A 23,571-nucleotide genomic window follows, 5' to 3' on the forward strand; every position below is an offset into this window, starting at 1 on the left:
AGTGCGTAAAAAAATCAAGTGTATAGCTATTTTATCGAAGCTGCTCAAGCAAGCAACAAAATTTGTGTAATCCATAATTATGGTTAGATTGAATCTCTAATCGTTAAAACTAATAATCTATTAAATCATTTATCTAAATTCAACTGTTTATAGCAGTAAGCGCTTAATAATACTTAAAAATTAAAATTATCTCTCGAATGAATAGTTCTCTCAATTTTATAATAAGTGAAAAAGAATATTCATGAGTCAAGTACAAAAACAAAAATAAAAAATCGGTGTTAGCATTAGTCCCTCATGCGGTTATTCGGAATCATTGATTAATGTATGATTCATACTGATCGATGACTCATGTTCGTCCATGCCGGTGAGTGAGACTTGTTGAGAGTGTTTGTCCCACATTGAAATGTTAAGGGACCTAGCCTGGGTTTATAAGGAGTTGGGCTACTCCCCCCAACGGCCAATTGGTTTTGGGGTGGAACCTCAACTTCCTTCATGGTATCAGAGCGGGTTGCCCACGTGTGAAAGCCCAACGGCCACACGTGCTCCACGTCACCCAAAATGTGTTGTCCACGTGTTAGGCTTGAAAATTCGCCACACGTGCGGGGGCGTGTGAGAATGTGAAGGTAAAGAGTCCCACATTGGAAAGTTGAGAAACCTAGCAAGGGCTTATAAGGAGTTGGGTTACTCCCCCCATTGCCAATTGGTTTTGGGGTGGAACCTCAACTTCCTTCATGGTATCAGAGCAAGGCTTCACGTGTTGGGCCCAACGGCCACACATGCTCCCACGTCACTCAATATGTGTTGTCCACGTGTTAGGCTTGAAAGTTCGCCACACGTGCGGGGGCGTGTTGAGAGTGTTTGTCCCACATTGAAATGTTAAGGGACCTAGCCTGGGTTTATAAGGAGTTGGGCTACTCCCCCCATGGCCAATTGGTTTTGGGGTGGAACCTCAACTTCCTTCAAGACTAACCCTATTCAGAAGATAGAAAATTACACAAGTCTTTTAAACGCTGTCCACATATTTTCATGTATGACCAGCTATGCAATAGCAAAGCATATTCCTTGAATTTGGCTTCTCTCTCTCCTCAGTAACATGCACACATCGTTATTAGCCTTTGGAAGCAATATAAAGAGGGGAGTTTTTTTATATTGCAATAGACTCAAAAAACTACTGGACACCCATTTGCCAACGACCCTTTCAAAACCTTGCCTTACCCTCCAATCTCTCCATAAGAGCGCCTCAACCTCACAGCTTACAGCCTTACATTAAGAAAGCTGAACCCAAAAGGCAAGATAACAGCAAGAGATCAATTGGGTTTTCTCAGTCTTGCTTTTCTTCTGAGATGTCAGGTGTTCTTCTTTGGGTGGTTAGTCCCAAAGAGAATGCCAACTCTCTGCTGAGTCTCATGCCCAGAATTGGTAGCCCAAGGAGGTCAAAACTGTGCTCTAGGCTGACTTTTTCAACTGGGGTTTTAGCTTACTCAGGTGCAGTTGCGCACCCAATAAGATCATCAGAAGAAATGGTCTATGAAGTGGTGCTCAAGCAGGCTGCTTTGGTTAGAGAACAGAGCAGGGTCAAGGAGAGAGCTTTGGACTTGGATGAACGGATTGAAACTGATGGTCTGAGCAATTGGGATTTGTTGAATCAGGCTTATGATCGATGTGGTGAGGTCTGTGCTGAATATGCCAAGACGTTTTACTTGGGTAAGAGGTGTTTCAGGCTTTCAGCTCATCTCTCTCTCTCTCTCTGTGGTTCTGTTTTAGTCTTTGTTTATCTGCTCTTTTTCTTATTTCTTTAATCGGGTCCACTCATTTTCTTGGATATACTGGTGGACTCAGCACTTGATTCTGTTTCCTTTTTTTATTTGCCAAGCAGTAGTGTGAACATTTGGGATCCAAAAAAGTACTTTACATTATCATTGACTAGAGGAAATTTATTTGGTTGCCATGAAAATGGAGAAATGAGAACTTTTGGAAATTTGACAGCAGTTGAACTTGATTCCCAATAATCATTGAATACAAACTATTCTTTGCCTTCTTTTGGATAGGATCTTAATGGTTATTAGTCTCTTATATAGAAATAACTATTATGGTAGTGTAATGAAGATTTAGATTCTAAACTATCAAAACTTTAAAGATAGGATGTGCTTCTTCAGATTCCATAATATTGCAGGAGGGAAAATTTATGCAATTTACAACTTGATGTTGATACTTACTAATTTCCAAGGCAATGTCCTTATCAGTTTCTTTCTGTGATTTTCAGGCACATTACTCATGACACCAGAGCGGCGACGAGCTGTTTGGGCAATTTATGGTTGGTATAATGATTCTTATTCGAAACCCATTCTATTTCTCTTGTAATTTTTGTGGTTCATTACACAATCTGTGCTTAGTATTGCTGTATAGTCAATTATAGTCAATTTAAATCTGACTTATACATGGTCTTTAAGTATCTTTGCTCCTTTACAACTGAGGGAGCAATTGAGACCTCCATGGCCCTTTTGAAGAAAACATCCTTTTTTCTGCACATTAACATCAATATACTTGACTTCTTCTTTTTAAAGCTTGCAAACGAGGAAACAATTTTGTGCACAGTTTTTAAATGAAGAATTGCTTTCTTTTTTCTGCAGTGTGGTGCAGAAGGACAGATGAGCTAGTGGATGGACCAAATGCTTCATACATCACACCCAAAGCTCTTGACAGATGGGAGAAAAGATTAACGGATCTTTTCGAAGGTCGTCCGTATGATATGTATGATGCTGCTCTATCTGATACAGTCTCCAAATACCCTGTTGATATACAGGTACTAACTACCACAAATCCAAAATCGAGCTGAAAAATTTCTTTTATCTATTAGAATTACTCAATGATTTACCATACCAATTTTCTCTTTGGACAGCCCTTCAAAGACATGGTAGAAGGAATGAGATTAGACTTAATAAAATCAAGATACCAGAACTTTGATGAACTTTACCTCTACTGCTACTATGTTGCTGGGACTGTAGGCCTAATGAGTGTTCCGGTAATGGGGATAAGCCCAGAATCAAAGGCTTCAACAGAGACTGTTTACAATGCTGCATTGGCCCTTGGAATAGCTAATCAGCTCACTAATATACTCAGAGATGTTGGAGAAGAGTAAGCTTCTTCTTTATGTGTCATCATTTTGTCACATACAAAATAATTTGGTCATTCTTTTATGAGCTTGTAAATCTTACTCTTTGAATTGATTGATCATTGTAGTGCCAGGAGAGGAAGAGTGTATCTCCCACAAGATGAGCTTGCCCAAGCCGGCCTATCAGACGATGACATCTTTCAAGGAAAGGTGACTGACAAGTGGAAAATGTTCATGAAGGGCCAAATAAAGAGAGCTAGGATGTTTTTTGATGAGGCTGAGAAAGGTGTTTCAGAACTCAACTCAGCTAGTAGATGGCCAGTGTGGGCATCTTTGCTGCTGTACAGGCAGATTCTGGATGCTATTGAAGCAAATGGTTATGACAATTTCACAAAAAGGGCTTATGTTGGGAAAGCAAAGAAGTTAGTATCATTGCCTGTGGCATATGGCAGAGCGGTTATAGGACCCTCTAAATTAACTAAGCAGTTGGTGTCGAGATGAATTAGATATATACTTAGATAATATTTAGAGGTCACAATTTCTAAGCTCTTAGCCTACCATATTAGACAAAGCCAAGTTAAAGTTGGGTCTCAAGTTGAAATATGTAAATTTTGATATCAGTTTTTATTTTGTTAAATCTTTCATCACCATGATTTCATCAATACAATGGATCTTAACCTGACATTGCTCTTTGCTCACCCTTGTTTGATGCTATTCTATAAAATTCTCAAGAGAAGTGTGATATTTTAAAGTGGAGTAGTTGTTGCAAGGGGCTTGTAGCTCAAGTGGTTAAAAGTTTTTACCCTCTGTATATGAGGTCCTAAATTGGATTTTCCCCTTCACCGTTATCGCTTGTATAAAAAAAAAAAAAAAAAAGGAAAAAAAATTGTGGGTTGCAGTGGGCTTTATACATAGGAATTTTTGTGTTGTCCAGTCAGCCCTTGTGTGGTTTCATTCAGCATAGTTCAATATAATACTTTTGAGCTATCACTTGTAAAGTTATGTTCATTATCATTTTAATTTTTAAGTATTATCTTTTAAAGATCGGCGATAGTATTTTATCAATAAGATAAACAAAAACAAATACAAGTACTTTAAAAACAACTAAGGTGTCGAATATGAATATAACACAGATGTATGTTCATACATACAAATATGCGTATGTACTGCAGCACACATCGCTTATAATTTTCTATATCAATTTGACAAACATAAGATGCGTAATTAATGTTATAGAAATTTGTTTTAGGCAAATATTTTTATTTTCCTATTTCAATTAAAATTTGGAGTTTGGTTTAGCAAGTAAGTTTGTTTTCCTATTTTAGCTAGGGTTTGGAGTTCAGTTTGTTTTCCCTAAGTCTAAAAGCTATCATATATCTAATTGTAGGAGAGTTTTTGACGTTGAATATTAAACTTAGAGAATTCCCTCTATTTTCCCATCAACTTGGTATTCCTCTAGAATCAACAAGGCATAGAACCCCTTTGTTCTTAGTTATTCTCATCTAGAGAATCAACAAGAATTGAAGGTTTATTGTTTTCTTTCGTAATCTTCATCATTCTTGCTATCACACGCTGCTTCAAGATAAAACTTTGACAAATCAATCTAAAAACATTTTAACTAATGAAAGATGTGAATTGATTAAGGGCTCATTTGGGAGTGATTCATGATAAGCTAGAATCACCTTTAGGGAGAAGCACCTCCATACGTGCTTCTCCATATAATCACTTTTATTGATTTGAAGTGCTGAGAGAAGGTGAGTTAATGAGTTGAAATGATGTATTCAATATTGAGATTTTAAAAGATTTTAAAGAAGTTTAAAAGTCCAGGTGTATTCAATCACGATTTTATAGAAGCCTTCAAAATTATGGGTGTATTCAATCCAAACTTTTTAAAGTCCATCCAAATTTGCATGTATTCAATATGACTTAAAAGACTCCATAAAAGTTTGGGTGTGTTAAAAAATCATTGATTTTAAATAAAACACAAAAAAGTGGTAGATTTCGATTGACTCTAGACTGATTTTCGGCCATGACAAATCTTTGCTTGCTTCCCCTCATAGATTTTGATACATATTATTTTTATTCTCAATATATGATTTCACCACCTCTACTACTACCATCTAGTCATGGCTATCGCCACTGCCACCACCATCGCCGCCGCCATTTCCACTGTCATTCCCACCACCTCCACCAACCTCAATAGAACAATAGGAATAACATTTAGTATGCGGCTGCACCTAGTAACCTTAGGCTGCCTATGTACCCTCACTGAGGGATCAAGCCATACGTAGTTTTTCCATAAAACCCAATTCCACACATAGGTAATACCTTTATTCATATCTCTGTATTTCACATTATCTCCCCATACGCCGGTACTACCAACGCCACGTATGGGGCCTGTCAACACGCCGGATAACCTACGCCACGTGCGACCTCAACATATTATCACAAGATATCCCTATATGCCGGTACAACCAACGCCACGTCTGTGGCCTGTCTCAAATTCGGATAACCTACGCCACGCGAGACCTGAACATCATATCACAATATCTCCCTGGTACAACCAACGCCACGTATGGGGTCTGTCGACATGCTGAATAACCTACGCCACGTGCGACCTCACCATATTATCACAATATCTCCTCATACGCCGGTACAACCAACGACACGTATGGGGTCTGTCTCAACGCCGGATAACCTACGCCACGCGAGACCTCAACATATTGTCAAGTAATCTCTCCATACGCCGGTACTACCAACGCCACGTATGGGGCCTCTCCGCACACCGGATAACCTACGCCACGTGGGACCTAACTTTCACAGGGGTGGTACTTGTAGTGTAACCAAAATCTGGGGAGGTACCTAAGGTAGTGTGTATAGCACTTCAAACTGACATTCTAGACTCTTTTTATACCTTTACAAACATATATAAATATAGAAATACCTAGATTAATATATATTAAATTTGAGACCATCCAACGGTCTCAACCTATCGAACCCGGAGAACACGCAATAGGCGGTATCCGTTCGATAGTCAAACGACGTCCGAATTGAGATCCGCAAAATCCTACGCACTCGTGACATTCTAAGGATCTCATCGAGACATAGTGAAACTTCACTACCCTCGTCCACGCGCAGCCACACGAGCCGGCAGCGCTAGGTGCCCAAAGCGATTACGCATCGCCGAAAAATCTCAAAACCGCGGCTCCAAACTCCTACCCTAGGTATAACACCCTATTTGGAGCCACTTTTGTTCTTGGACCTACCCCAAAAACTGACCGGAGGTGGCCGAAATCGCGATCCCAAAACTGACTGAATTTCAATTCATAAATCGAATTACCTACACTAAGAATCAATCCAATCCTACCCAACAGGTAGCTAGATTATGAAGAATGGATGAATTTCCATACCTTGATTACCAAAAATGGCAGTCGGAGGAGGGAGATTGGAGCCGGCAAAGTTCGAGCGAAAACTGGACAAAAATCGCCTTTTTCTGGCGGCTGGAGCGGCGGCCGATGTCGGAGAAGGGCCGGGTCGTGACGTCGAGGCCGAGCCGGTCCTTTTGGCACAAGTCCCGTCTGCAGCCGTGGCCGGTGGCCGGAGATTCGAGGAGAGAGAGAGAGAGAGAGAGAGAGCACGCGGGAGGGAGAGAGAGAGAGAGAAGGAAAAATCTGATTTTTATAAAAAAATTCCCTTTCGAAACAATTACGATTGTGCCATTGAGTTTCTTTTGACCATATCTCTCTCGTTACAACTCCGATTCGAGCCCACCACGTGTCTACGGACTCATCTCAGTACAACCTACCCAAAAATACTAGTCACTACCCCAAACTCTTTTCGGGTAAGAAAATGATCAGAATACCCCTACCCCAAGGGTAAATTTGCAATTTCACTGAAATAATTTAAATAAGGGATTAAATTTGGAGTCGGGGTGTTACATCTTGTGTCCATTGTAAACCAACGGTAATGTTTGAATTACTATTTTTTTAATTGCACTCCAACAGCTCTTTCATCAACGGGTGGTATATTTTTATTTTTTTTTGCAAATCCAACAGTGAAAATGAAGATCCAACGGCTGAAAATTAAATTCAACAATCAAAATAATATTATTAATTTATGTAAACTAGATCCAACCCTAAAACTCAGCACAAACTCTATAAATAACCATCCATTTGTTAAATAATCTACCAAATTCAATATTATCTTTTTTTCCTTTGTTAATTTTGTTAATTCTTTTTCCATTGTTGTTGAAGATGGGCCCAAAATCCCAAAGAGGTGTGAATTGGAGATTAGAAGAAGATGAGGCGCTATGCAAAGGGTGGGTTTCTGTATCTGAAGATGGGGCGATTGGCATCAACCAAGCAATTGATACATTTTGGGTTCGTGTGTACCAAATTTTTTTGGAGAATGATCTAGGCATGGTTGGACCAGAGCGTCGAACTGCACATGTGTAACACCCCGACCTCGAATTTAACCCTTATTTAATTATTTAATTATTTAAGGGTATTTTAGTCATATTTTTAACCGGAGAGAGTTTGGGGCAGTGACTAGTATTTTTGGATAGATCGTACTGAGACGAGTTCATAGACACGTAGTGGGCTCGAATCGGAGTTGTAACGAGAGAGATATGGTCAAAAGAAACCCAGTGGCACAATCGTAAATATTTTGAAATGGGATTTTTATAAAAATCTGATTCTCTCTCTCTCTCTCTCTCTCTCTCTCTCTCTCTCTCTCTCTCTCTCTCTCTCTCTCTCTCTCTCCCGCGGGCCTCTCTCTCTCCTCTCTCTCGCGCGCGACAGCCGGCCACGTTTTGGCCAGCCGTGCTCTCCTCCGGCCACCAATGACGACGGGACCGGTACCAAAATGACCGGGCCGTCGTCCTCTTCCTACCCCAGCCACCTCCAGCCGCGAGCCGCCGCGGATTCGCCGGAATCTGGAGATGAAGCGGCCGACGTCGTCCAAACTTCAAAGCCGCCGATCTCCCTCCTCCGGCCACCATTTCCGTCGACCCAGGTATGGATCTTGAACCTCTCGAGCTGTTCTAGCTGATGGTTGGGTAGGATTAGATCGATTCTTAGCGTAGACAACCCGATTTTTGAATTGAAAATTGGCCAAACTTCGGTCGCCGTGATTGGCCATTTCCGGCCACTTTTTGGGGTAGGTCCAAGAACAAAAGTGGCTCCAAATAGGGTGTTATACCTAGGGTAGGAGTTTGGAGCCGTGGTTTTGAGATTTTCCAGCGAAGCATTATCGCTTTGGGCACCACGCGCTGCCGGCGCGTGCGGCGGCGCGTGGGCACGGTGTAAAAAGTAGCACCGTGTTCTGATGAGATCCTTTGGTTGTCACGAGTGCGTAGGATTTCGCGGATCTCAATTCGGACGTCGTTTGACTATCGAACGGATAATCGCATATTGTGCGTTATCCGGGTTTGATAGGTTGGGACCGTTGGATGGTCCCAAATTTAATATATGTTAGTCTAGATAAATTCTAGGATCGTGTAGGAATTCACGGATTGTGAATCGGAGCCCCGGATGTTCCGAATAGTAATTTTACAGTTTATATTTTATATTAATTGTCAGATCATGCGATCGTGAGAAATCCGACCGTCCGATCTGAACCAAACTTGCAGGACAAGTGTCCTATACCTGGTAAAACCTATAGAGACTTTCGGATCGGAAATTGGAGGTCGTGGGTTCTGCAAGTCCGGTTGAACAGGGTTAGAGTAGTTTGACCCTTGGTTGACCGTGAGTCTCCCGGAGTAATCTTACCTTTCTAGGGGGGATTATCGGGTGCTAGATGATTGTGGAGGGTTACACAATATTAGAATTAATTTATATAACTATAATTATATATGGTTGTACAAGGGTACAACAGAGTCTAGAATGTCAGTTTGGAGTGCTATACGCACTACTGTAGGTACCTCCCCGGATTTTGGATTCACTACAAGCACCACCAAGTGAAAATTAGGTCCCACGTGGCGTAGGTTATCCGGTGTTGGGACAAACCCCATACGTGGCGTTGGTTGTATCGGCGTATGGGGAGATTTGTGATATGATATTGAGGTCCCGCGTGGCGTAGGTTATCCGGCGTTGGGACAGGCCCCATACGTGGCGTTGGTTGTACCGGCGTATGGGGAGTTATGTGATATGATGTGCAGGTCTCACGTGGCGTAGGTTATCCGGCGTTGAGACAGACCCCATACGTGGCATTGGTTGTACCGGCGTATGGGGAGAGATAATGATAGTATGGCATGGTCGCACGTGGCGTAAGTTATCCGGCGTGTTGACAAGCCCCATACGTGGCGTTGGTTGTACCGGCGTATGGGGAGTTTATATGAAATCCAGAGAAATGAAATAAGGTATCGCCCAAGTGTGGAATTGAGTTTTAGGAAAGAACTACGTGTGGCTTGATCCCTCAAGGAGGGTACGTAGGTAGCCTAAGGTTATTAGGTGCAGCCGCAGACTAAATATTAGTCATAATTTGTATTGAATTGTTTGGTAGTTGTTTGAGAATTATTGGAAGGCCGAAGGCCATTTATGAGAATTTGCATGAAATTATATTGTGCATGCTGCCAGTTGTGGATATTAAATGCGTTTTTATGCAGGTTGAAATTTTGGGAATGTCCAATTTATAGGGGAGACTCTGCCGAAATTTCGATAGGAAGTCTCGGTCTTTAGTAATTGGGTCTGGCATCGGAGTGATGTCAGGAATTCCAAAGGGTTCATCTCGGGTTTTGAGAAAATTCGGGGCGGGTCCTTTCAACATGCCATTGCTTCTCGGTTCAAAACATGAACCAACAATGCTCTCTTTGGAAGAAATGTATGACTAAGGCCAATGCAAGGCAAGCAAGTGGCTCTAATCTTGATGATGTGGTGAGTACTCATTTTATTCAAGGAGTAAATTTATAATTATAATTATTTTCAATTATTAGCTTATTTTTTCTTTTAACTCGTTCATAGGATATGCATGCAAAAACACTTTTCTTGAATGATAATAAGCCTCATGGAAGGCCTTTCAAGTTGTACCACGCTTGGCAAATCTTAAAAGATTGCCCAAATTAGAACGACCTATTGGAATCTCCCACACCAATAGTCATAGATTCTTCCATTAGTGACAATACAGTCAATTTGGAGGAAGATGGAGATGATGTGCAACAACCCACTCAAAGGCCGCTCGGACGAGATAAACCGAAGGTTGCCAAAAAGAAGGGGAAAGGAATTGAAACTTCCATAAACGTAAGTTCAAACTACATGTCTGAGTTGATTCAACAAGGAAATGATTTAAAGGAGGATAGGAGGCAAAAGCTAGAGCTCCTACAAGAGCAAAACAAACTTACCAAATCTCAACATGCCTATCAAGTCCAACAAGATAAGGAGGCCAATGAACGAAGGATAATGTTCATGGACCTAACCAAATTAACTCCAAGAAAGAAGAAATATTGGGGGAATAAGAAAAATGAAATTATGGAGACCCAGATGAAAACAAGTTCTTCCTACATTCCAAAAAACAACTTTGGAGACTATTATTCAATCCCTCCACATGGTGGTTATTAGTTTATCTTTATTTGTAATTTTCGTTTATCTTTATTTGTAATTGTTGTTTATCTTAATATGATTAGTCTTTTTTAAATTTCAAGGATAAATCACATTTTTAAGTGAAATTATAAAATATTTTGGATTTTTTAAGGTTAAAATATTCAGAAGATTAAATCACGAATGTTGAAAAAAAAAAATAATATCAAGAAAAATTAACGACAAAAATAAAATAAAATAGAAGTTAACCATTCTTAACCAATTTAAAAAATCTGGGGACTCAAATTATGAGTCTGTATAGTTTGAAGAGAAAACATTTTGAGTCCAAGCAATACATAAATAGTTGTATCTTAGAGAATAGAAATTTGAGTTCAGCCCTAACATGATTGGAGATGGCCTAAGATAATGCCCACTTTTAAAAAGTAAGGCCCCAAAAACCTAATAGGCCCAAGGCGCAAGGTCCAATGATATTACCAAAGATCTTCTATACATCAAAGTCTTTTTTTAGTTCAACCATACCCAAAAGTAAAGCAAAATTCTCTGCATTGCAGTCGATGTTAATGGGAAGAATTACAAGGAAGAAGTTGAAGGATGGCAATTAAATCAGTTGAAAAGAGGACCAAATTGTAGTGTGAATAGAAACTAGCTAGGTAGACAGGAGAGGACAATAACTTTTGAAGATTCCATTTGACTGAAAAAAATAAGCATAGCTGGATTTGAAAAGCTATAGCTAAGATAAAACCTAGTAGTTATGTCTGCATCATCATCGTCATTTAGAATAATACTGAAGCTTATCTTCGTCGCTTCCAAAAATGGATTCAAAATCCATAATCAACTGATAGGACCTGATTGGGAATCATGGCCTCATAATTTACTACGGATATATGTGAATGCAGCGGAATGACTTTAGCTTCAATCAACTACCATGCATGCAAACTTTCAACAAATTCTTTTCTAGGGTTTAATTCTTCCATGTATATTTCTTGCACATTGAATTCTTAGGGTTTGTAGTGTGGAACACGGCAGCACAAAGATGCAGTACATATGGGTCCAAAAGTAGGCACCGTCTTTTATTGACATGATAGGTATATAAATTATTGATTGGAGAAAGAAGAGATGGCCTTTGCTTTTCTTTTAAATTCACACCTTGACTTATTTGCCTTTGCTTTGCCATCTTGTGGCTCGTCGTCCAAAAATCATAAACTTTAAACAACTACATGCATGTCCTAGGTTTTTTGCACATGGGTTTGGAGGAGTATAGGTATTTCAATTATATGAGAAAACTTTGTGTCCTTATCATTGTGCTCAAATAAGACTCATTTTAGAAGAGAATTGTTCTTCAATATTCCTTGAGGAAGTTAACAACAACTAGAAACTTTGACATGTAAGTTTAGTCCTTGAGGTGCAAAATATTGTTTCTAAAGGAATAATATGATGATTGGTAATCATTCACGCACGTGTAAATGACTATTCTTAACATTATCAACAAAATTACTTCGATTGATGTTTTCAATACTGAAATTTAACAAGAGAAAATGAAAATTAATTTCCCACTTTGATGATATTGTGTGAAGCTTGAAGCTATATACCTAGCTACCTAAATAATTGTACTATTACATCACTGTTTTTGACTTTCTAGCCGTTTCAATCAGCTCCCTAGATCTGCAGCGCTCTCCCAAGGCATTTAATTTCCATCTTTGACTTGTTCCGTAAACAATTCCATTTTGGCATTATCATCTATTTCACTCAAACATTCATTTTCATATAGGCTCATATATATATATATATATATATTAATGAATTTAATTTGCTTAATTTCACAAGGAAAAGGTCCAAGGCACTACCATTCCCCAACATTTTCTAAAAGTGGAGCCTTGTTTTACCCATAAATATTTATATATAAATTTGCAAGTTAGTAGAATATTTTAATCGGACAATAAAACATTCCATCTGAGAAAAATATAAAAATGTGACCAAGACAATACATGATGGTAGATGAAAAGTATGTACATATTCTCATCAAAAGTCTATGGTCTTAGACTGATCAGCATCATATGGTTGCGGCTGCATTCATACTCTCATTCAAGGTAGCTATATATATATATATATACATACATACATATATACATCATTCATCATCTTGCTTGTGAAGAGCTAGCTCCTCAATTATCTTTCGCATATGAACGAAGAAATGAAAAGTTATCAGAAAATTGGAGTGAGGAACTACCAGAAATCTGATCACCCACGCCTGCGCTGGACACCTCAACTCCATGAACTGTTTGTTGAAGCTGTTGAAAGTCTTGGTGGAAAACACAGTAAGTCTAATAATTGGTTGCTGCAGTTAGCATATATATGTATGTATGAGAATTAGGTCACTATAACTAGTTATATACAAACCAAAACGAAGCTGTGTCTTGAAATCATAGCAGTAAAGAAATAGATGTCTTGATTTTGCAGAAGCAACACCCAAGCGCATTCTGCAGACTATGAGTGTTAAGGGACTGAAAATTTCTCATGTCAAAAGCCATCTGCAGGTATTTATATTCAATATATGTTCTTCATATATAAAATCGAAGCCGTACAAAACACTAATTAAGCATCCTTGTTAACTAAACAGATCCAATAAACCAACAGAGAAATGGTTAGGATCGATGCCGAATTACGAACAGAATCAGATAAGAATACTTTTGAGTTTTGACCTAATTTAGTGTAAGTTAGGGTGTGCATATTATTAGCATATATTCAATTTCATCCCTTAATCTTTTATTTTTCATTCTTTAATCATAGCCTTTGATTTCCTTTCTGGTTTTCTTTTTGTTTATACTTTAGAACTTTGTCTTGTTTCGCCACGAAACAGATAGACATCAATATGATCTAAGAGAGATGAGATATGATCAGATCAAATTGGCTTATAAGGCCGTTGCCATTATTGAAAAGTAACATGTGTACATTATTTTAAAAGAGTAGCTGGTGCTAATTCATTCTAATTATGCATCAGCTTTTGCTAATTAATTAAAGCAGTCCTTTATGAAACAAAAGCCGCAAAAACAGCTTTATGGGACTTTTGGGATAGTTCCACTTATGTTATAGTAAATTTGTTTCCTAAACTGGTGGCTTACCCCCTAACCTGATCCTCATCAAATTTACCTAATCTTAATTAAGCACGACGGAAAATGCAGCCTATCTACTTGCTAACCTAATCCTCTCTTAATTATTAACCTAATAACAAAGCTGGCTGCCCTTTAAGTTTACGCATCTATACATAATTTAGGGTTTTGAAGACTTAAAAGTATGATCGAACGGCTCATAGTGGTTTTAAAATGTATTTCTCTTCATTTCATCACTTTAATTTTGACCATGTAGATGATAATTATACAGTCCCGATCTCTTGGACTACAGGGGTCTAAGAGATTTATGGTCACTCACTGTTGGATATAAATTCAACGGTTCACTCACTCTTGCACTGTTTTTAAGAAACTTTTTTGAACCATTTGGATTAATATCCAACGGTGAGTGACCACAATATCTTGAACTCCTGTGGTCCAAGAGATCGGAATTCGATATTATAAACTGCAAATAGTACATATACTGTACATACCAAAAACATGATGTATTTAATACGTAGTCAGTCAGTCCTTCTGTGGTTTGAGTACTGAAGTAGATTTCTGGATTGAATGTTAGATGTACAGGGGCGTGAATGATAATGCACATTCTCAAGATCATAGCAGTAATGTCTTCTCCATTTTCTCACCTCAAACTCAAACTCAAAGGTAAGGCAGTAATGTCTTCTCCATATATATATATGATCTCTCTTCTTTATTTATTTATTTGGTCTTTTAAATGATCTCTCTGTTCGCAAGAAAGAAATCAAAAGATTAGAAGCATAACAAAGCACCATGCATTCTCTAGCTTTAATTTTTCAAGTTAATCAATGAAAACGTTTCTGTTTTGTTTTTCCTCTCTCTCTCTCTGTCTCTCTCTCTCTCGACCTCTGCAGGCCATCAGAAAATTATTATTTAAGATATGAGCCGCATGTAATGTTTTCTGAAACGGATGAGGAAACAAAAGGACGTATATTAACACGAGAGGAAGCTGCAGGCAAGCAACAAAATCAGGTACTTCAAGCACAGAAGTATCATTTGCACCAAACCAGTTTTGAGAAGGTGATCTGTCGTGGTCTGCAACTGATATGTCGTAATAATTAAACTTTTTCTTTTTGGGGGGGTACAAGGTTGTGTTACAAAATTCACCTGTTGCATTCACAACTTTAAGTTCCCCCGTTATACATATATTGCTTACAGATCAAGTAATTAATAACTCACATTTTCTTTACAGAATGCTCATACCCCAGAACTCAGCAGATTGTCTATGGATGAAGAAACTTGTCAACTATATGGATTTTCTGAGCTCTCATTATCGTTTAATCCGACTGTTACTACCATGGCGCAGTTCCGAAAAGAAAGCAAGTTGTGGCCTTCTGCTGATGAACACAATACTTCTCAGTCCAGCTCAACTGGAAATTTCAGTAACATTCAGGATTTCCAAGAGGTTGGAAGCAATGATATAAACTTGGACTTAACCATTTGAACATTGTTTCTTCCACTGTAGGATTAGAATTATAAGTATAAATCCTTGTTTTCATTATTAAAAATTGGTCCACTGTACAATAACTTAATTAATATCAATCAAATACGAACATTATAGATGTTCAATTTTGGTCTCAATCTTGCACATTATGATAAAATGACTTTGACCAAATGCTTCAAGGACAAATGTATATCATGTTTCTTGAACTTCATTGTTCTGTTGCTATTGGTTTTTATTTATTTATTTACAGGGATACACAATTGTTATACAATATTTCGTGGGAGCAAGTGTTTCCCTACTTATAAAACTATACATATTTTCTAAGCTGAAACAGGAACTATATACATATATGGCTCCAGAAATAACACCGCCACTTCTTTACCAGCACATTACATGAAGGCTCAGCTGTACATGACTGGTAAGGCGGTGGGAAGAACACAAGTGCTTGCCGCTTCCCGGCTCAAAACGCTGAGATAAAAAAATAAAAAAATAAAAAATAACAATTTCAGTTCCATCCCAAGCACAGAAGTAAGATCAACAAAGAAATTGATTTGACTCAGGATCAAGAACCCAGTTAATATTACTATGGTTCAGCTGTGTTCTAAAATCACAAGAAACGGTTCCTGAACATCTACTATATCTTTAGATTCGCACTGCATCAGAAACCATGTCGTGTGCTCAGCATATTGATCTATTCTGTATACCATTTGCATGCTAAGAGGAGGCGGGGGTGTACAAGAACAGTTGAGGACATATCGTACATCCAGATAACCACAGATAGGTGTAGATCTTCAGTCACTTCTTAAGCCACTGTCACCCATCAATAGAATCTTTCACTGACTCTTTGCTAATGTCTTCTTCAATCCCTTGAAAATCTTGCCAAACCACATCACATTCATGACCGCTAGGATTGGTGGCACTCCGAAAGCTAAAAATTTCCCAATGATGTGCATTTGCTTAACCTGTTAAGCAAGCACATGTAGGCTGAATATACTTGTTTCTTGCTGTGTCTCACAAGCTAATAAAATAATCAATTTGAAAATTAAGACATAGATATTATAGGTCAGGCTGGTCAGCAGACCAGCTCCACAGCACCTCAGAATTTAATCAAATTAAGTTCTTGCTGGTGTGGAAGTTACCTGTTGATAGTGCAAGTACAGATGGTAGAACAGATACATGAACAGGAGTATTCTTGCAACCTGCACAGAATAATAAAAAGCATGTATAATATCAATGGTAGAAGAAAAGTTGAATCTAGAAAGATTTTGTCAAACGGCTCTTCCCTTAGTAAAGTAACGCAGAAAATAAAATTAGAGAAAAGGAAAAGATTTAAATTTGTGCAAAAATTGGGAATAGATTTGACTCACCAACCAAGCAATGAAAATTACAACCCCATTAATCAAATATGTTCTAGACCCCTTCATTCCAGTCGTGTCAAGATACCTTCACAAGACCACTATTCATCAACAATAATGGACAGAATCATAGATTTTAGAAAGGCATTTTAGTAAGAGATGAATACCATCTCAAGTTGATACCAGGGGTGGTTGTCTCAGAGATAAGAACCATGTAGGTATAAAGCTGTCCCTCCCCAGTCAACATAGCATATGCTACTGATGCTACAGAAAGAAGATGATGAACCACCTAAAAGATTAACATGATCACAGTTAATTTGACCAATATCAAGGTTATTCACTTCATATACTACAACTTCCACCTAGGCTTGTGCAACACGGATAACAAAATTCAGCCCAATAACAAACAATTCAAAACAGAATGCACTTACATACTCCAGTCCACCAAGAGCAGGGTAAAACCAAAAGATCATCCCAAGGTCGGTTAGAAAGTACCCAACTGAGACCTGCCAAAATGACACCAGAAAAAGGTACCATATCATCCTTTAGCATTATGCATCACTCCTATTATTGGCTTCTCTAATGTCTACATTACTACTCACACGATTGGCTTCAATTTATATCATGACTTGAAGATGAGAATGCATTTACTTACTGATTTGCTAGGCATATCTATTTAGTTCAATATTACTTGGAAATTTACACATGCAAGAAGATCCCATATTTAAAGCATAATCAAGCTTAAACATGAAATATAGAAACCTAGTATCATATTCAAGCTTCAACATGCAAATGTCCAGAAGTCAATAACACCTTAAAACAGAGCAGATACAAGAATTTCAAATAAGTCTGAAACAAAGGGAATGGGAAACATCATTACCCCCAAGGCAAATGTAGACAGCGGGGAGCTCTGCAACGTAACAAAAGCGTTGAGCTGTTGGTCAGAATAAAGATCTGACCAAAACACCAAGTACAATGACATAGCTGTGATAAAAAGGGCATGGACAGTTGAGATTGCCCTGTATAAACAGGTTAACAGAACACAAAACATATGGGTTTGAGTGAATGAACAAAACGGAACAAGAAAGAACAAGTAATTTAGAAGAGGCTGAAAAATCACCGATTATTCCACTCAATGCGTTGCATCTTTGAAAGGTTGGAATAGCTCTTAAAGTAAGCAGCACTTAGCAAGTGGTTGAGATCATAAACCTGAAAAGAAAAAGAAAAAAAAAGGAATTGAAGAGAAAGATACTATCTTTATACAATATATGCTTCAAAGGTATATATTAGTAAAAGGGTAAGAAAGAGAGAGAGAGAGAGAGAGAGAGAGAGAGAGAGAGAGAGAGAGAGAGAGAGAGAGAGAGAGAGAGAGAGAGAGAGAGAGAGAGAGAGAGAGAGAGAGAGAGAGAGAGAGAGACACGCCATACCAATTTGCAGGCGAACATACCCACGAGCATAGATATATATGGGACAAAAGGGTGCGGGAGTAGGAATTGCTTAAGCAACATGTCGTAGGATTCGTAGGATTGGATTGCCATTCAGAAACACCAAAATCACAGCAACCCAAAAGCTCTAACGCTCTGAAATTGATATGGAGGACGAATTCCGAGCATCAATCAGCAAAAACGTCACCTTTACTATAAAAAGTCGATGAAAAATTGATAATTTCTGAGAGAGAATTGAAAAGGGTCGACGAGTTTTGGAGAGAAAGGTGTGTAGGAGAAAGTTGAAGGTGAAAATGGAGAGAGATAGGGAGAGAGGGAGAGAGGGAGGGTGGTTTTAGGCGTTTTGGTTTGTTCGAGGCTTTGGAGCAGAGCCAGAAAGAAGGGTGACAGAAAATGCGAGAAACCAGTGGCAAGTAAAAGACGAGACGACCCAATTAGGCTTCGGGCCCAAGCAAGCTGATGAATCGTTGCGCAAGGCAACGCAACTTATCATGCGAAACTTCCAGAACCCAAAGAAAAGAACAATGAACAATAAATATTCGACGTTTTCTTTTCGTTTTTTAATGAAAAGTTTTTCTTTTCATCCAACCAAAAAGAAAAAAAAAAGGTTAAGAAGAAATTATTTGGGGGAAATTGATGGGCCCTTCATTGCAGTTGATGAGTCTATTCTAAAATGGCCTACCACACTTTGCTCACGTGGATCCATCCTTATTATTTGTCCACGTGGACAATATAATAAGCTTGCTTCCATCATTGGTTTACATTAATGAATAATTATCAGCTATTGATTAATGTGAGATTATTATGAAATAACTGAAATATGTGCAAATATTGAGCTGCATGTAAAATAGATGAGACACAACATTTAATGAGGTTCGGCCATGCCTTCATTTTCGGAGAGCAGCAACAGTAACTTTTTTACTATGTAAAATAATAGGACTACAACTTTAGTATTTACAATATATGTGGCTCACTGATTTTTCTCTCTTGGAGAATTTCTCTATGCTCTCTTTTCTCTCCACTCACTCACTCTATTTCTTCATTCTCTCCTTTCTCTCTGAGCTCTCTCTCTTCCTTACATGATGGTGGTGTGTAGTGCAAAAGAAGGGGGGAAGCCTTATTTATAGGCAGAATTTTGTGGATGCTTATTCATTTTGCTTTGGCTTCACGTGGGTGTTGGCAAGCATCATCATTACCATTTTGGGCTTCACATTCTTGACTTTACAACACTCCCCCTTGGAGACCACAAATGATATGTTAGTTGCATCATTAAAGACTTGCTTGGAGAGAAACCCAGCGAGGTAGAAAACTTATGGATGGAAGAAGATTACAGTAATCAGTGTAGCATACTTCTGGATGCTCCCCCTGATGTCTTCATGACTATCTTTTGGAGCGAGAATCTTTCAAAGTGATTGGAGGATGTAGCCATCAACTATTCATATAGTTGAGTAAGTAAATATATTTTCAGTGAGCTATCTTTATATGGAAAATATAATATCCGGTCCAGTATACTTTCGGAAAATTATTTAAGTGCCCAACGGATAATCCACATAAAAATGCTTCAGTACTTTCTCAGTATAAGCAAGAATCTCGTTGGCATAATGCTCGATCTTAAGGCCGAGACAAATATTTCTTGAACTCTTGTTTTAACAAAGTATTAACTCTTCAGGAGTTTTGATAAATTATCAACTCTTTAAAAGTTATAATGTGTTGCAACCTTATCTTAATAAATGTACTCAAGGAGGCAATTTGTACATATTAGTATTGAGTACAAGATTTGTGCTTCAGGCACATGTCTACAAACTTGCTTTATGCAATTTCAATCATTTAATTATTTTATTTAAGGGATTACACTTTATGACACATTATATAGCTTTAACTCAGCTATTTATACATCTTTAGGGAATCATTTCTGGCGATTTATTCCGTGCATTTAATAACCCTTAAAGATAACATGTTGGTCTCCGTAAATGTGCAATAAGGAGGTACGATTGCATATATAAATATGGAGAAACCTAACATTCCTTGTTTCTGTCAGAAACATTGTGTCATACAAAATGGGTATATTCCCTTTTATTCCGAACACCCAAGTATAACTTTCAGTATTAACATTTTTTTTGGGGTTTGTACTACAGGTTTGTTCTTTCACGTTCATTCTCATCTATAACGGAATTGCCTCTTTTCATTTTGACAAATGATATTGTCGACAATAGAACATGGTTCCAATCAACACAGCCCATTGATGATTTGAATAGCTACTCCAAAACCAAAAATTGTCATTCATCAATTCATGATCCCACCATTCTCATGTGCATGCACATGCATCAATTATAAGCATTTATTTGCTTTTGGGTACCCAAGTCACTTCAGGGAGCTTTTATTGTCTCTTTCCAGATAGACATCTTTTATAAGATGAATTATGTGAGAATATGGATCATAACCTCCAATGGAGCGTTATTTTACAGTAGGGCGTGGATAATCTCCATTTAGGAAGTTGAAACATTTAGAACCCATATATCTGTCATGCTGCGGGCATGCCATAGATTAATACATACATGTCAATTAATTTATAGGACTTTAAACCATATAATTTGCTACGCATTAGGCGTGCACCATATCAATATTGACATGTTAAAGGATTGTCCTTCCGGGACTTCAATCCATATCACTTGCTACGCAACAGACGTGCATCATATTGATCACTGATATACCCATATTTTTTTCTTATGGGATTTTAATCTATGCAGTGTATCATTAATGTATTCATCTTGCAATCTGTGAAATTTGCATTAATAATTCATGAATGCATATCAGAATGATACAAGTCATTCTTCTGGAACGGTCATAATACAAGTCGTTCTTCTGGAACGATCTATAATGCAAGTCATTCTTCTGGACGGTCATTTGCATGGCGTTCTTCAAGAACGGCCTTATCTCCCCATTTGGTTACCTTTAAGGATGCTGTACAAAATATCAAAATAAGAATACAAGTATGAAATAATATAAGTATCGCTTATATCCTTAGGCGGGAGAGACTTTGCTCAAATATCTTCAAAGCTCGTATCGGCTTAGCAAATACAATGTAATGCTTGATGATCTAGTTATATCTTGCAAGAGCAAAAATCACAATTCTTCTCTTTGTCAAAAACAAATAACCCTCAGAGTTAGGATCACTTCATGGATTCTTTCTTCGGATGTTTGTTCTAAAGGAATCAAATCCTTATGAATAGAGAGTTATAAAAAGAAAGAAAAGATACAAAAATTGTGATATTGATTGCAAGGTAAGGTAAGCAATCAAGGGAGGAAGCTGATGAAAGCAGACAACAAACTCTCATTTCTCCTAGTCTAGAAGAACTCCAGGAGATCAGAGCATGTGATCGTCATTACAGTTCCCCGATGTAGCGGAAACATGATCAGGGATAGTCTCGCTTCTTGAATTGCTGATCAGAGATAGTCTTGCTTCTCAAGCACATCGAGTGCTCACTGATAAGAAAAACATGTGATATTGCATCACTAGATATGGAGAAAACTGGATGTCTTCTGCAAAGAAAATTTCGTTAGTAACATATTTATACACAAATAAGAGGAATAGGTATATCCAATGAATTTCAGATTAACCACAAAAATTCGCGAGATTCTCGGGGTGCTTTTGAAAAAGTAGCTCTGTGAAATCCGCAAAGCAAGATTGGCTTTGACGAAAATAATCCTTGAGAACACTGAAAGTGCCGACAAACATTAATGGAGGCTGCGTGAAGTTTTGGAATCTGGGAAAGAAAAAAGAGAATATGGGGATCGGAGATAATATTGGGATCTGGGAAACCGTTGCCATATTTCCGCATATAGATATTGCCTATGCAAGACCTGATTGGAGTAACTGCGTTTCAACTCAACTTTCTTACATTTTCTGAAAATTCAGCTTCTCTTAAAACTTTCCTTGAAACATTCTTAAAAATGGCTTCCTCTTCTTCTTACCCAAACCATCTTGATTTAAATGTTGCTCCTAACATAACTCATGACGCCAAAGTTTGGTGTCCATCCTTCGTATCCCAAAATCGTCATCTCATGGTTAATGATTCTGTGATGATGAATGATGCGACTGCTGTCATAATAGCTAGGAATTTCCTTATTCCAATGGATGAAATGCTGTTATTAGTGAGGTCTGATGAAGAGGCTATTGATGACTCAATGGCTTTTAGCATTCAGAGTGCTGCTTCTGTTTCTAACATGGCTGATCGTTTGTGTGCTAGAGCAAACGAGGTTCAGGAGCTGACCACTGAAAATTCATCTCTTCAGAGAATGCTTCATGAGTTTCAACAAGAGGTTGAGAAACTTAAAGAGGAAAATAATGCCTTGTTGAAACTGGTGAGTTTGTACTCTATTGATACGTTGAGAAGGTTAGATATGCTGCAGGTTTCCAATGAAAAGATTCTGGGAGACCACGAGAGGCTCATGGCTAAGCTTAAGATGCGCCGTCATCTTCCTTCAGAGGCTTCCAAAACATAATGTAATTTTATAGATTTTGCAAAGCCTGCTTTTCCTTACAGGTGGAAAAACTCTATCTGTTGTATACTCCTTTTCTGTTATAATAATTGCGCAAATTCTTAAACTTGCACATGTGGTTTTACGTCTTTTCAAAATGACAGTTTGGAACATTGTGCCTTATAGGTTCAAGTAACCACATCAAATCTCTCAAATTACATATTTCAATGCATGTGAGTCCGGAACTTCTGGCCTGGGCTAAACACAACCTCATAATTCATTTGCCTTTTTTAGATAGGCACGAAATATGAATTGAGGAAAATCATGACAATATTGCAATATAGTAGTGAAGAGCATTAACTACTACATACCTAAAATTTCAGATTCGGAATTTTCTCATATATTTGGGTTCATGGGTTTCCGGCCCAGATCATATAATATAACAAAAAATATGGAGAGCCTCAATTCATCATTTGAGGTTTATCCTGATATTATCTATTTCACGGTGTATTCTTAACAACCGGAATTCACAAAATATATTTCTTCCTTGAGGTGTCGATTATAACAGAATTGAACTTTATTAAATTCATCATTTTCTTATGCCAAAGAAATATGTGGTGTACCACAAATTGAAATAATACCTCAAGGGTTGTTCATTTAACTATTGGAACTTTCAGGTTCTCAATATTGTCAAATTTTGAACTTAGGGCTAAAATCACATATTCTCATGGTATGGACATTTTTATAATTTTTTGTACATATTTCGAGACTTCAAGCCCTTACATAATTGTCTATATTTTGAGGAACTTCTGGCATCTCATTTAATTGCTCATCCATGAGTTTAAGGAACTGCAGGTTCCCTTTTGTACATAGTGACTGTTTACCCAAAATGGTTAATATTTATGCATACGTCACTATTCATGCATATAGTACTATTCATCAAATCATGAATACGTATCTATTCATGTGTACAGTACATTTGCCAGTACAATTATTATTCATGTGTATGACACTTTTAACCAATACGGTACTGTTATATCATCAAGGAACTTTAGGTCCTT

At 38.0% G+C, this 23,571-nt stretch overlaps 3 protein-coding genes across 5 annotated transcripts; 2 read left to right on the forward strand and 1 right to left on the reverse strand.

The window, feature by feature from the left end:
* Positions 1,157 to 3,808, forward strand: LOC18784309 (phytoene synthase 2, chloroplastic). Its single transcript, XM_020560648.1, has 5 exons — positions 1,157 to 1,704; positions 2,264 to 2,314; positions 2,631 to 2,803; positions 2,900 to 3,135; positions 3,241 to 3,808. Exons 1-5 carry the CDS (start codon positions 1,344 to 1,346, stop codon positions 3,611 to 3,613), a joined length of 1,194 nt encoding a protein of 397 aa, XP_020416237.1. The 5' UTR covers positions 1,157 to 1,343; the 3' UTR covers positions 3,614 to 3,808.
* Positions 12,660 to 15,364, forward strand: LOC18782172 (putative Myb family transcription factor At1g14600). 3 transcript variants are annotated; one of them, XM_020559163.1, is made up of 5 exons: positions 12,660 to 12,959; positions 13,102 to 13,178; positions 14,326 to 14,414; positions 14,642 to 14,759; positions 14,980 to 15,364. In XM_020559163.1, the coding sequence occupies exons 1-5, from the start codon at positions 12,824 to 12,826 to the stop codon at positions 15,229 to 15,231; spliced, it is 672 nt and encodes a 223-aa protein (XP_020414752.1). In that variant the 5' UTR covers positions 12,660 to 12,823; the 3' UTR covers positions 15,232 to 15,364. The 3 variants fall into 3 exon arrangements, with proteins under 3 accessions (XP_020414752.1, XP_007217678.2, XP_020414753.1); XM_007217616.2 differs by having other exon boundaries at positions 12,663 to 12,959; positions 14,642 to 14,807; XM_020559164.1 differs by lacking the exon at positions 13,102 to 13,178 and having other exon boundaries at positions 12,878 to 12,959; positions 14,642 to 14,807.
* LOC18784311 (transmembrane protein 56) lies at positions 15,446 to 18,552 on the reverse strand. Its single transcript, XM_007215757.2, has 8 exons — positions 18,014 to 18,552; positions 17,707 to 17,795; positions 17,467 to 17,605; positions 17,018 to 17,092; positions 16,754 to 16,875; positions 16,599 to 16,674; positions 16,371 to 16,430; positions 15,446 to 16,193 (listed from the first exon to the last, which is right to left on the reverse strand). The coding sequence occupies exons 1-8, from the start codon at positions 18,122 to 18,124 to the stop codon at positions 16,065 to 16,067; spliced, it is 801 nt and encodes a 266-aa protein (XP_007215819.1). The 5' UTR covers positions 18,125 to 18,552; the 3' UTR covers positions 15,446 to 16,064.

Source organism: Prunus persica, chromosome G3 (assembly GCF_000346465.2).
Source record: "Prunus persica cultivar Lovell chromosome G3, Prunus_persica_NCBIv2, whole genome shotgun sequence".
Classification (NCBI taxonomy): Eukaryota; Viridiplantae; Streptophyta; class Magnoliopsida; order Rosales; family Rosaceae; genus Prunus; species Prunus persica.